General features: G+C 35.9%; 1 protein-coding gene across 1 annotated transcript in view; it reads left to right on the plus strand.

Moving 5' to 3' along the window:
* Window positions 1–12,930, plus strand: part of PIEZO2 (piezo type mechanosensitive ion channel component 2) — a 312,801-nt gene that overhangs the window by 52,833 nt on the left and 247,038 nt on the right. Inside the window, exon 2 of the mRNA XM_086472533.1 lies at window positions 4,745–4,840. Coding sequence (XP_086328659.1) covers window positions 4,745–4,840 — 96 coding nt within the window. The remainder of the gene's footprint in view (window positions 1–4,744; window positions 4,841–12,930) is intronic.

The raw sequence follows: 12,930 nt of genomic DNA on the forward strand, positions 1-12,930 counted from the left end.
GTATGTCCTTTTCACATAATTTTAGGCAGCTCAGTGAAATGCACATTTCAATTTTTTTTTAATTTAGGAAAAACCAACGTACAATAATGAATATCCTCTTTTAGTGCTGAAATATTGACTGTTTTTATTGACTATGCCAAGAGATATACAAACAGCCCTTAAAATATTCCCAATCTATAAGTTTGTAATGTCAAAATTCTTCTTATTTTCAAGAAGAGAAGAACTCTGTTCTTGTGTAAGGCTGTCTAAGGAGTTCTGATACTCTTATCTGAAGGAAATTATGGATCATTATGTTAATAACAGTACTCAGCGTGAGGACTTTTTTAAAGGCTTTATACACAACGATTTGCTGTAGCGATTGTAGCATAATAGGAAAGATTTTGCGCTATAATAAAACTAATTCTCTTACCTGAGTAGTTTTACCTGTATGAGGTAATTGTTACACTCACTTCCTAACAAATCTCATAAAAACATTTTACGATGTGTTCTTCATTGCAAGATTTAAGTGTTCAGAGCTGATTTCTGTTCTCTATTAGCCCCAGAATAGGTCAGCAGGGCAGGCTTTAGAGATTTTTTCTTTGTCCTTTTTTTTTTTTTTTTTTGAAGATAGGCATTGCATGTAGCGGGACTAGTGAATTATGAATATGTTTACAGACATGGTGAAAGAGAATCAGTTATCTGTGACTGTAATTTTTTGTTTGTTTGAACAGTTGACTGGATGCCAGAAAGATGAAATGCTCTACAGCATTCTTATTTATTTTTTGTTTTCCTACAAATAACTTGCATGTCAGTAATTTTTGAAAATTTTATACATCTGCATGTTAGTTTTTTTCACTATATATTTCTTTCTGACTGCTATGGCACAAAGGTGCCTGAAATTGTCATAACTTTGTCTTAGATGACATTCTGATCCTGTCTTTAAAGGTAGTATTTTTTTAGAACACTGTGCATTAAACCAGAAATATTTCAAATAATCACTTATGAATCATGTATGTTATAAAACGCTCTTTTTTGCTACCCGAGGGAAGGTGCCTTAAAATACTTCAGCTGATTATTAAAAAGCTAAGTTTGCTTCTAATATACTAATATTCTGTATAGCAGTAACTCTGTTCTTTTGTCTTTTCACAACTATGTATTACTGCTTTCATTGGACTCTGAACAGCAGCAGTACTTCAGTGATAAAAATCGCATTTCTGGAGTTTCGTTACTAGAAGCTGTTAGAAAACAGTAAGAAATGTGGTTTAAAAAAATGAGGAGAAGAAAGGGTATATGGACTTTGCATGTACATAGGTATATTTACTTATTTATGCTTCTTGTTTAGTGCTCTTTTTGGGCAAACCCATACTTCTGAAACTAAGAAACTGAAGGGTTTCCTGGGTACTAATAAAATTAACACTTTCAGTTTAGGAAGTATTTCTTTTTACAAAATGTCTTCAAAATATTTTTATATTTTTGCAGGACACTTTATGTGAGAAAAAAAAAATATACAAGGGAAGGTTTGTATGGAGAAGTAATCTCTGTTAATAGTCTAGTTTATGTAGTTGTAGTGGAGGAAAAAAGCTTTTGAGAACAGAGTCTCCTAGGTCTAGAAATAGAAAGCAGTAAATTTTGAGGTAAATATAGTTCAAGAATAATTCCTCAGAAATTAATTTTGCTAATCGCTTAGACAATTTTTAGAAGAGGTAAGAAGACTAAGATGGTAAAATTACATTGGTCAGTTTGCACTATCAAAATTTATGTATTCCAAATATCTAGAAATTTCTATACCACCTGGTTTGCCAAGAAATTAATTTGTGTGGGTGCTTTTTCTGTTGATGGAATTCCATTGACCTCAAATGGGACTTTCCACTGTGATGGACATCTGCGTACAGCTGCTTTTGCAAAAGGAGACTTTTGTGAATGCCAGAGGCAGTGCAGAGGATGGGTTAATTTGCTTTTTTGGATCATCCTTTGTTATTGTATCGGTGACAAACTGAAGCTGATTTTTATGCCCAGCAACTTGTTCTGGATAGTTTTGAGTATCAGAACTTAGGAATACATGTATTTGACAAATAATATTGCAGAGCAATGTAAATATGTAAATATAGTGCAGCTGCTGATTTCTAATCTTCAGTCTTGTTAAAAGTATTTTCAATATTTTTGCTCTGGCACGTTAGCTTGGTAAGGGACTAATCTCTTCAGCAAAATGTACTGGATGAATGGAGAGAAACATGATATAGAAATAGTGAAGTAGTTGCAGTTAGGGAGTAGTAAAAATGTTGCAACTAGATTTTGGGGTTTTTAATTTATTAATTCTGAGAAATGTATTGGTGGTGCTCTTGCAACTGCTTAAAAAATAAATGTGGGTTTTCCAGGCAATGTCTAGCCAAGGTTACTAGTCTGCTGGAGGACGCTTCGATATAGAGGTTCTAAATAGTTGACATGGATTTGTTAGCAAGGCATTGACATATGGCTAATAAAGGAGGGTATCTAAAGCATGCGGTTGCTGTTTTCTATATTTGTACTGAGAAAACAGAGTGCTAGGTGGTCTGCAAGAAATGTAGCAAGTTGAATTCTGAAGAAAGAAGAAAACGTGCATAAAGTTGCACTGAAATCAAGTAAGCTGTTTAACATGATTAAAAGCTGACTGTCACAGTCCCTGTAATAACTGGATAAGAGTATTATGGGCTAATACTATTATTCTGCCACCAGAATGACTGAGAACGTTGATCCTTCCTCTTGAAGTGGAAAAGCCTTCAGGCTTTAGATCAGCCTTGAACCACTGTTGCACCTTTCTTCAATGAATGCCAAAGAACTTCTTTCCACCCCAAATTAAACTTGCGAAAAGGTTGATTATGGATTAGTCCCAATCGAAGGGGTGTCCTCTTTGCCATTCATTCCAAGAAAGCCAGTAATGGCCATCACACATCCTGTGCTCCTCTGCAGAGCACCCTGAGAGTAGGCACATAGTAGCGGGGCTGACTCCCTCTTGTCAAGTGTATTCACTTTAAGTCTCTGATAATTACTTACAGAATTCTCAGTGGGTGAGGTCCTGTTTACTTTTATCTTGCAGTTTTTCTTAGTTACAAGTGTAGATGTGAGTCTTTGGGTGGCCTTTAAAGGCTGTGGCTATAAAGGGTGCTTAAGTAGTAAGTGACAGGAGCAATCAGAGTTTAAATTCTTGCAGGTGAATGGGAAGCTGCTCTTAAGCATCCTGGATTTCTGTCTGAAAAAACCTCTATCAAGCTTCAATTTATTTCGTAGTCCTTGAAAGATTTATTTTTTTGTTTTTGTGGGTTTTTTAATTGTTGTTGTTTTTGAAAGCAGAATTGTAGGGCAGGTGTTTCTTGTCCTTCCTTCTTGCCAGAATTACCTATAAAGATCACACACTTGGCTAAACTGCAGATATGGAGTGTAAATCCAGAGTCTTTCTGTCAGGGCTATTAAGGAAATTGAGTCGGTTGTTCAAAACATTGGTAAGTTTGGGAAGCAAGAATTATAGCTATTGTATGGATTTGTTTGTTAACAGAGAGACTTCTCGCTTTTGTATTCATAGCTAAAATGGACAGATGTGATGGGGATGACGATCAATTAATGAGTTCACTAATTTTCAATATAGTCTTTGAAATTTCATGAAGTGGTGACTGGAGAAACTTGTTTTCTTTTGGAATACATGTTTCTGACAGGACTAAGGCCATATCTGTCCTCCAAAACCAAGTTGTTTTGGATACACCTGAAAAGACTTAGTTGATACTAGTTCCATTCCATGAGTAAATAAATGTAGAGCTTAATTCATCCCCTGGCTCCTCTGCAGTTGGCTTATCTCATGGGAGTGGTTGTATGTGGTAGGTCTTATAATATTTCCATATCTATTGCACAGTGAAATTAGATTACTTTGTCATTTTTTGTGGTTTTATCCTTTCTATATGGAAGTCCATATACTTCTCTTTCAGAGAATATGCATGACATTCTTTGAAAAGATCTATGTTGGTTGTAGCAATGTTGCTGCTTCTTGCAATGGCCTGCTGACCTGGATACTTTCAGGAAAATACACTAAATTTTTAAAACAGAAAAGGAAATATTAGACAAAGTTAGCAGAGTAGTTCTATTCTTTAGAAAAACTTGTATAACCCCAGTTTGCAAGTTGCTGTGAAGCTGTTTTTCATTCGTAATTCACAATCTTTTCACTAGAACAACTTTGTAAGAGCAAATAAGTGGATGGTAGTAGCATTCAAAGACCTCTGTAATGATTTAAAGACACTGCAGTTTTAAGGATAACTGGTGACTTTGGGCATGCTGTAATTTGGAATCTGAATATACTTCATCATTTTTCTTAATTATTTACTGATAATCCTTAATTGTAATATAATGAACTTGTATGTAGCTTCTTGAAGACAGCCCATAATTATCGATTTATGTATCCCTGTATATTTTTGCAGGGAATGGTTTGATAAACTTTTCACTTTCGTCATAAACTTAAGTAACAACTAACTAATCATTCTGGGCAGAGTCTTTGTAGCTTAGATGTATCTTTTGCTAAACTTAACGTATATATTACTGTGAAAATACTCCAGAAGTGTATTTATTTTTTTTTTCCTATTTATTTTAAGCATAAACTTGATTACTTGTGTAGAAATGGTTTACATAAGTGGTGAAAAGTTGGTAAGGTGCATAGTAAACTGAAATGGGAAATGCTTTGTGCTATTGAATTTGATTACCCCAGGGAGATTAAGCAATATATTCTTTCTCTTTTCTCTCATCACAGCCTGTGCTTTCCGTTACAATGGGCTCTCCTTTGTCTACCTCATCTACCTCCTGCTCATTCCTCTGTTTTCAGAACCCACAAAAACAACAATGCAAGGTAAGATGTGCATTGCTTCATTCTTCAGAATGTATGGTGGACACAGTACATGCAGAAGCCTTTGTATAGTAGAAGGGGAAGTCCTAAGTATTTTCCCCTCCTTAAGTGAGCTCACTTGCAATGCATACTGTAAATTCCCTGACACTGTAGTCTCACTCTATGTTGGCTTTGGTGCTGAAGGACTTCCAAACATGATGCCATTCATGTCCCAAGGTGCAGCAGGGCTGTCTGACAGTGGTACTGGGGGATCGTTTTTATGGCATTATTTCACCTGAAATTCTGAAACAGTATGCGTGAAAAATGAGCTTTCAGAACCCTCTCAGAGCCATACTATCATAAACTGTGCCCCAGGTCTGGATTTTTTAGTTACTTTTGAGAATTAAAGATTTTTCATCCAACTGTTCTAGAAGCTTATTTAATCATCACTGTCATCTTGACTTTATACAACTGCCTTAGTGAAAGTAACTAAAAAGGCTTACTGGTAGAGATGCCAAGTAACCACCTACATCAGGCATTCAAGCATCTACGTGTCACATACCAATCAAAGTGTTACAATTTGAAATATGAAAACAATGATGCAGACCTATAAAGACAGAAATTATTTTGGAAATATTATATTGTTGCTGTATGTCAGGGGCCAGTTGTCTGTATAAAGGAGTGGCTTCTTAAAAGTCAACAGAAATGGCTGTCTAACAGTACCAAGACGTAAGGGTTTCTGATCTGTTGGTGGAATTTGCAGTGAGGATGCAATCACAGATTATTATCTAGTGGTGTGCTTTATCACTTAGTAGCCTGTTGGATGAGATTGCTGATGGCTGCATTTCAAAACACTAATGCTGCTTGAGTCATTCTTGTTCCTGCTTACCTGATTCTCCTTCAGACCAGTATAAAAAAAATCATATCACATAATGCCAAAATCAAATGGCCTAATCTTTCATCTTTTCTAATGGAAATAATGTGAAGAGGATCCTTTAGAAAGTAAGCTGGTTCCATGACACCACTAACAAAAAGGAGGCTTTTAAAGAGGTCCTGGAGTTATCTTGCCTTACCTGATACTGGCTTCAGCATAATTTTTCTACTCGGGAATCCATTGTCATGGCTGATGGAAATTCAGACCATTTTAATCAACATAGTTCCCTAAAGAAAAAATTGGAAACTCTAGACTCTGAGTATAGTGACATCTGAGTTTACATGGCCTCTCTGAAGGTCTTAACCAAAGATTTTGGCACTTTTTATGGTTTCCTGGGCAACCTTAATCTTGACTTTGTTCTGCCGGGGTGGTTTCTTAGCAGTTTGGATTTACCATTCAGTTCACTTATTTTCATGTTTCCTTAGAAGAGCTTGTAGATATTCCAGGTTCTTCAGTTTTGTGTCTGTCTTCTAAACACTGGTCAACAGAAACCGATACTCTTTCTTACCTGAAGAACTTATTGTGATTTGACTGAGCAACAAGTTGACAGCAAACATGTAGTTTTCAGTGTGTTAGCTGAAGAATGACATATTTTCAAATGGTTTATAGACTGGTCTCCTTCTAAATACCAGTTTCTGTGCCCTCCCTATAGTTATGGCCAATGGTCCCCTTCCCTTGAGAAAAGAAATGTATGAAACTTCTTTTGAATTCTGAGTTCTTGGAGAGTCTCAGGTTCTGGTTTAGAGTGACCCCTCAAGATGTAATCCTTTTTTCTCTTTACTGACAAGATGAAGGGAGGTAGCAGGAGTTTCAGAATTGTCTGCTGAACTATTCATGACTGCATGGCACATAGTGACAGTACCAATCAGTTTTTAGAAGTGTAAGAACAACTTCTGTTGTACCAGTTTTTGCTCGTGTTTTTCCGTTAACCATTAGTTTGAGGCGGGTGGAGGAGACAAAACTAAAGAAAACCCTCGTTTCATCTGTGCATATGGTTTCTGTTGATGCAGATTTTTACCCAGTCTATGTATAGGGGAAGCTGTGTAAGGAAGAGAACTTTCTCCTCCGGGTTCTAGCAGGGAGAAACAAGGCAGAGTTACATTTATGTCGTGGAAAGTGTATCCTGACCTATCCTAATTATGACAACTCGCTGGTTTGCTTTTATTTTAGCTACGATAGATGCCAATCCTTTTTTTAAAATCTTTGATGGACTTACCAAAATTATATCCTGCCACAGCGCATTTTACAGGCTAGTTAATTTAAAAGAGAATCTGCATTGCATTAATCCATTTTTCATTCTTTCTTGGTTTTCGTTTATTTGGTGCAAATAAATAAAGTAGTATCAATTTGAAGTCTTGACACCTCAGTTAAAGAGAAGTGCAAGGATGGCACAAAGGTAGTATTATTGCTAAATGTGATCTATTTATAAGTCATATTCCATTTATGAATAAAAGTCAGATTTCAAAAAACTGCTTAGAGTGGGATAGATTTGAATGATACCAAATTTGGAGTCTTTGTGAATTGCAATTGAAGTATCTTGACAGAGCTATGAAACAAGGCAAGGAATCAGGTGAGAATTAGGGTGCTTTTGAGATCTAATCTGTTAGCTATAAAGTTCAAGTCTCTCACCCCTTGGTGAAGAAGCCATCTTCATGAAGTAGTATAGTGCAGAAGTGGAAAAGGTCTGATTAGCATTTGTTTCATGCCTTAATTCCCACTTTTATATCATGTCTCTCTGCACTCTTGTATTTCCCCACACCATTTTTTCACCCTGTTTCTGCCAGTCAATCTAAGAAACCAACATGTTGTCTTTTGGCAGGGACCCATACCAATTCAGTGGGCTTAGTTTGTGTTGACTGTGTAAGTATCAGTGGAGCCAGCAAAAACAGGTCTGAAAAAAAATAAAGTAAGCATAAAAGGTAGGAAATCCCACTCTAGGTAAGGCTATCAGTCATTTTTACAGGGGAAAATTACCTTTTTAAACTATGTGTCTATGTATGTAGGCGTATCTTTCTAGAAAGTGAGGGTTTTTTTTTTGTCATGTCTAGAGGATGGAAAAGAAAGGTGAAATCTATAACTATTTCAGCTAAAACCAGCCAAACCACTAGTAAATCAAAGAGTCAAAAGTTAAACAAGACAAACTTTATTAAAAACAAACAAGAAAACCCACTATGTGGCTATATATTTTACACATCTTTCCTTTTTCTTTTTTTCTTTAATTTTTGTAACTTAAAGAATATTTTTGAGTCTTCTATTTCTGTTTTGTTCAAGTCATCATTTTCTCCTGAAACCTTGGATCCTTTGCTTGAGTCCCTTTATTCTTTTGAGCTTCCTGTTGTCCTTCCACTAAGCTTTTCCTTCCTTGTCTTCTCCTGGCTCACTGAGCTCCCCAGTCACAATCTCTGACCAACATTCACACGCCTTGCTCTTCCATCTATTTTCCCAGTTTATCACCTTTCACTAATTAGAATTAGAATTAGAAATTAGTCTGGAATGGACAATGTTATTAATTTTGACAAAAAATGTAAAAGGTTAGAAACACGGGGGCGGGACACACACACACAACATACTTACTGAAATAGTTCAGATAGTCTTTAAAGCTTGAGTAAAGTTTTTCTTGTTTTTCTTTTTTTTCTTAAATCTTTTTTAAAAATGTAATTACTAAGGTAAAGTAATATTAATCCTCAGTCGTGAAGATAAGGCACAGTCCCCTGTCTCTGCGTATGTTCAGTGTATTTGTTTTAAGATACTACCTGTCAGGTGAAAATCCAACCTCTTCTAAAGTACAGGAGACATCTCCTTCAGTTAGAGCTGAAACGCTGAGTTTTTTTAAGATTTAGCTGAATGTGTTGTTTGCAGACATCTTACTTAATTGTCCATGAAGCTGGCTTAATAAGGAAAAATGTATTAATGAGCATTTAAGTGCAGCTGAAAAAGTACTTGTTCACCTCTATTACTTATAATCCTTGAAATCAGTGATTACAAAGCTGATTAAACAGCAAAATGTACTATGCATGAAACAACTATGAAAAAAGTTTAATTGTAAATAACATTTGTCTACAGGAGTAATTTAAAACTTGCCTAGACCAGTTTTTCAAGGATTCCTGGTAGGAACTGCTTTTGTGGCAGAGACCTCTTTGCATGTGATTGACAGCTGTGTCATTTTTCTATATGAATTATTTCTAAACTTAGCAACTGATTGGTTACCTGGAGATGTTATTTGGAGATGACAGATAGGCAGTGAACTGTGCAATAGCCTAGTTCCTGACTTCTTTGCGAGATTATTATATCATTGAACTTTTTTTTCTTTGTGTCTAAAGTCTGCTGTAATGAAGTCATGGTCCTTAACAAAGGCTTGTACATGCTGTTGTGATAGAAATAATAAAGCATGAATATATGCATTCACCCTGTCTTGGGCCAGAAGCTCATTTGGCAGTACTGAGTAACTGGCTTATGTGGCTTTTTGTCTGTAACAGAGGCAAGTTTGCATTTAGTTAGTTTTGTTAACTTTGCTGAGTCATTTTGAGTATTGCTGAAACCATGGCAAAGAAATGGAACAGTAGAGTTTGTTTTGCAGATATTAAAGGGTTTGTGATTTGGGATAATCTGCACAGAATTGCAAAATGCAGAAAGGTTGCAGTGACAAATTTGGATCCCCAAATGCATCTTAAGAGGTTTTGGGGGAGTATTGATCCAAATGAATATGGCAAAAACTTTTATACAAGTGTTATTTTCATTTCCCTGTGTGAAAAATGACCCTGTGTGTACACATCAGTTCTATAATGTATCTGTATTATTAGCAGTCTTTTTATGCTCAGCTGCCCTAGTTTTCTGGAGTTTCACACTGTCTAACTTTAGTCACTTAAATGTTCAAGTTATGATTTGGGTCATATATTCAATAAGCAGAAATAGGCTCCTCATGATGGCTCCTCATGATGGTGCTCTGAGTTGGCCATTTGAGCCTCCAGTAAGTCCAAAAATCTTAAATTAGGTGCTTAATTTTATACCTGATCTACATTGCATGATATTAAGACTTCTGAACAAAATAAGGAGCTTAAGTGAATATTGTCATGTGATAGGAAACAGAAAAGAGATTAACCTCTTAATTGGGAATTCTTGCACTGAAATCTTCATGGTTGAGTGGTTTGTAGTAAAAAAGAAAAAGTACTTTCTATATTAGTGGATGTTCTGCTCTGAAATGGCTTCAGTTTTTAGCTTTTCAAGATTTTCTGAACACTGCTTGCAATGAACTGCTGCCCAAATTATATATGCAGAAATCACTTGAAAATAACTTAAAAAAAAAAAACCCCAAACAAAACCAAACCACTGATTTTGAGCTATATGTTTAAAAAAAGGTTTAACAAAATTCCCCTCCCTTGTTAGTCCTCTTAAAACCACGTCCTACTGATGCTAAGTGTCGTGCTTAAAACTGTAATACAGGGCCATCCACAAAGAAGGAAACATTTAAAGAATATAACCTCCTATTCTATTCAGTAATATATATGTTGGAGTAGTCTTTCATGTCTGCTACTATAGAATGGTCATGTTTGCAACCTTACATGACTTTCTCTGTATCAGAAATTTGAAAAAGATCCTTAAAGTTTTTGGTCTCTTCCTTTTAAGTCAGTTCTAATAATTTTCCTAGCAGCATTATTAATAGGGTTTGATGGAATATACAAGTACTGTAGCTAGTTTAGATGCTTACAAGCATTCTGGTTTTTATTAAATTATGTGCATAAAAATGAGTTTGTAAGTTGGAAATACAGACTGATTTTGAAGAGACTTGCTTGCGTGGTTTCTGTTGCCCACTTTGAAGAGAAATTCAATCAAATGTGCATCTTAAGGCTTATAAGGCTATTACTGCTTCACTCTAAGGAGATGTTTTTAGTTCAAGCAGTTGGAGTTCATGACTGTTTTTAGTTTGATCTCACGACAATTATATTGCCTACTATTAATATATTATTTGGGGGGCATTGTAGTTGGACTGCTCCAAATAGGGGATAACAGCTACCTTGTTTCACCATCTGAAAGTACAGCCAAAATAGAGCTCCCGATTTTGTGTGTCTGAGGTGTGTGACTGAAATCCTGCTGAGCCCTGCAAGGGGTAAAAGCTGTACCTGTTTATTGGATTTTTCAAAAGTATTGACAAGTCATATTCTGCACTTCTGTTCTTCAGAACTGTTTTCTGTCATGTCTGCTGGAATGGAGACTGAGAGGCCATAGACCTAGTCATGTTCTAATCTCTCTTTAAGTAGAAATTAAAATATATGAATTGGCTACACTGGAAAGGGATATGTTTTAAAACAAGCTTGAAACATAAAACATATGTCAATCAAATCTTCATGGTGTTGGGTGATACAACTTGAGTTTTGACCTTTTTCTCTTGAGAATTATTATATGTTTATATGCTTTTGCAAAGAGTTTCATCCTCTTTTTATGTGTGTAACCGCAAAGATGATTTGTTCCTTTTTTTGGAAATTGATTTATTACCTGTTATCCTTAAGTATTCAATAGAAAGTACTCTGGGCAACAATAGAGATGCTGCTTAAAGGTGGTGGGAGAACTCTTAAGATGTCTTTGGAACTAATGAGTTTCTTTGTACAAGCCCAAGTATGAAGATTTATTTAACTCAGAAAATGCTTTTCAGCAATTAAAAATGGGATTTCTACTGGATTGGGCATGTGTTTTCCTATGGAGGCATGCCAGGCTGCTACATAAACATCCTTTGGCTCAAAATACTGCGTCTCAGCTAGGTTTCTCCACTTCCAACATTACAAGTATTCTCTTGGGAGTGAACAATGGAGTGTGTTATTTATAATCAGTGGTCCAAATCCTTAAGTCTTATTCATGGAAGTTTTAGCAATGGATGAGTGAAAATGAAGCAATACCTTTACATTAACCAACCTCAGAAATCCTCTTGCATCTTATGAGCCAGAAAACATCTCTGGTAATGATACTGTGTGCTTTCTCACTATTTATTATCAAAACACTTTCTTATGAAATGAATTAAAAACCTCTCCAACTGAGTGAAAGTGTACTCACAAGATACATTGCACTGACAGCGTTGGGTACAGAAATCTTGTATCTATCTTACGTTATTGCGTATGGTAAGTAATAACTGCCTTTCTCACTGCCTTGTAATGCTGTTCCTAAATGGGATAGTCCACTCTGAGAAGGTGGACTCCCGTTCCTGGGCTGTTTTGCTTTTTGGCTTCCACAGAAGAAATTCTAAGCAGGGACTTCCCATTAAGTGGTTGATTAGATGATGTGTCACCCATTTTCATTATAATTTATTATATGAGTGCTGGCAATGTTTTTTGGACCTGGGGATGGCAGAAACTCAGCAGCGTGTTGAATGAAGCCTTGCAAACAAAATGGAGCCAAGAGAGTTGGGGCAATGAATACAGAAGCCAGAAGAAGACAACTAGAAATTTATTTTAACTGGCAATTAAATAATTGATACAGGCTTTTTTATGGGGTTATCAATGACCATGAGTTTTTTTGAAAGATTCAGATGAAAAGAGGATAGTGCTCTTGGTTCAGAGGGCAAGAGTTCTTCAGAAGGCTTTGGAATAAGGTGCTTGCAATTAGATTGGTGTGTGGTGTGTGTGTTGTTGGTGGTTTTTTTGGTTTTTTTGGTTGTTTTTTTTGTGGGCAGGGGGTAGGGATGGTAGTGGAAATACTAAATTCAATGGAAGAAAGCGATTTCAAAGGGGGTTGACACTGTCACAAGTTTAAATTTAGAAACCAAGCACGTTTATAGCTGCATTAGTTTTTGTATTACTTGATATATTTTAAAGCAGTATTTCTCCTTATATATTGAATACCTTTTGCTTTAGGAAAAAAAAAAAAAATCAGTTTAGGTTGATCTGAAAGATTTCTTCAGTTATTTCAATGTTTCAAGTTGATCCCAAGCCTATTCACTGCCCTGGTGATAGTCAGCTTCAGACTGAATATGTCAATGTTAATTAACATTGTTTAATTTAACTTTAGCAGTGAATAGAGAACTAGTGTCAAAACAAAGCTCCCTTTTCACCTCAAGGTATAAATAAGTGCAAATTTATTTCATGGAGAAGTAGTTCAGAGGGACAGATAGGACCTCTAAGAAATTTTTCTTCTTGACAGTATCTCTGAAAACATTTCCCCCACCCCCCAAAGTTATTAACCTACATGCAACACA

This window comes from Leptosomus discolor, chromosome 13 (assembly GCF_034619465.1).
Source record: "Leptosomus discolor isolate bLepDis1 chromosome 13, bLepDis1.hap2, whole genome shotgun sequence".
In the NCBI taxonomy this organism is placed as follows: Eukaryota; Metazoa; Chordata; class Aves; order Leptosomiformes; family Leptosomidae; genus Leptosomus; species Leptosomus discolor.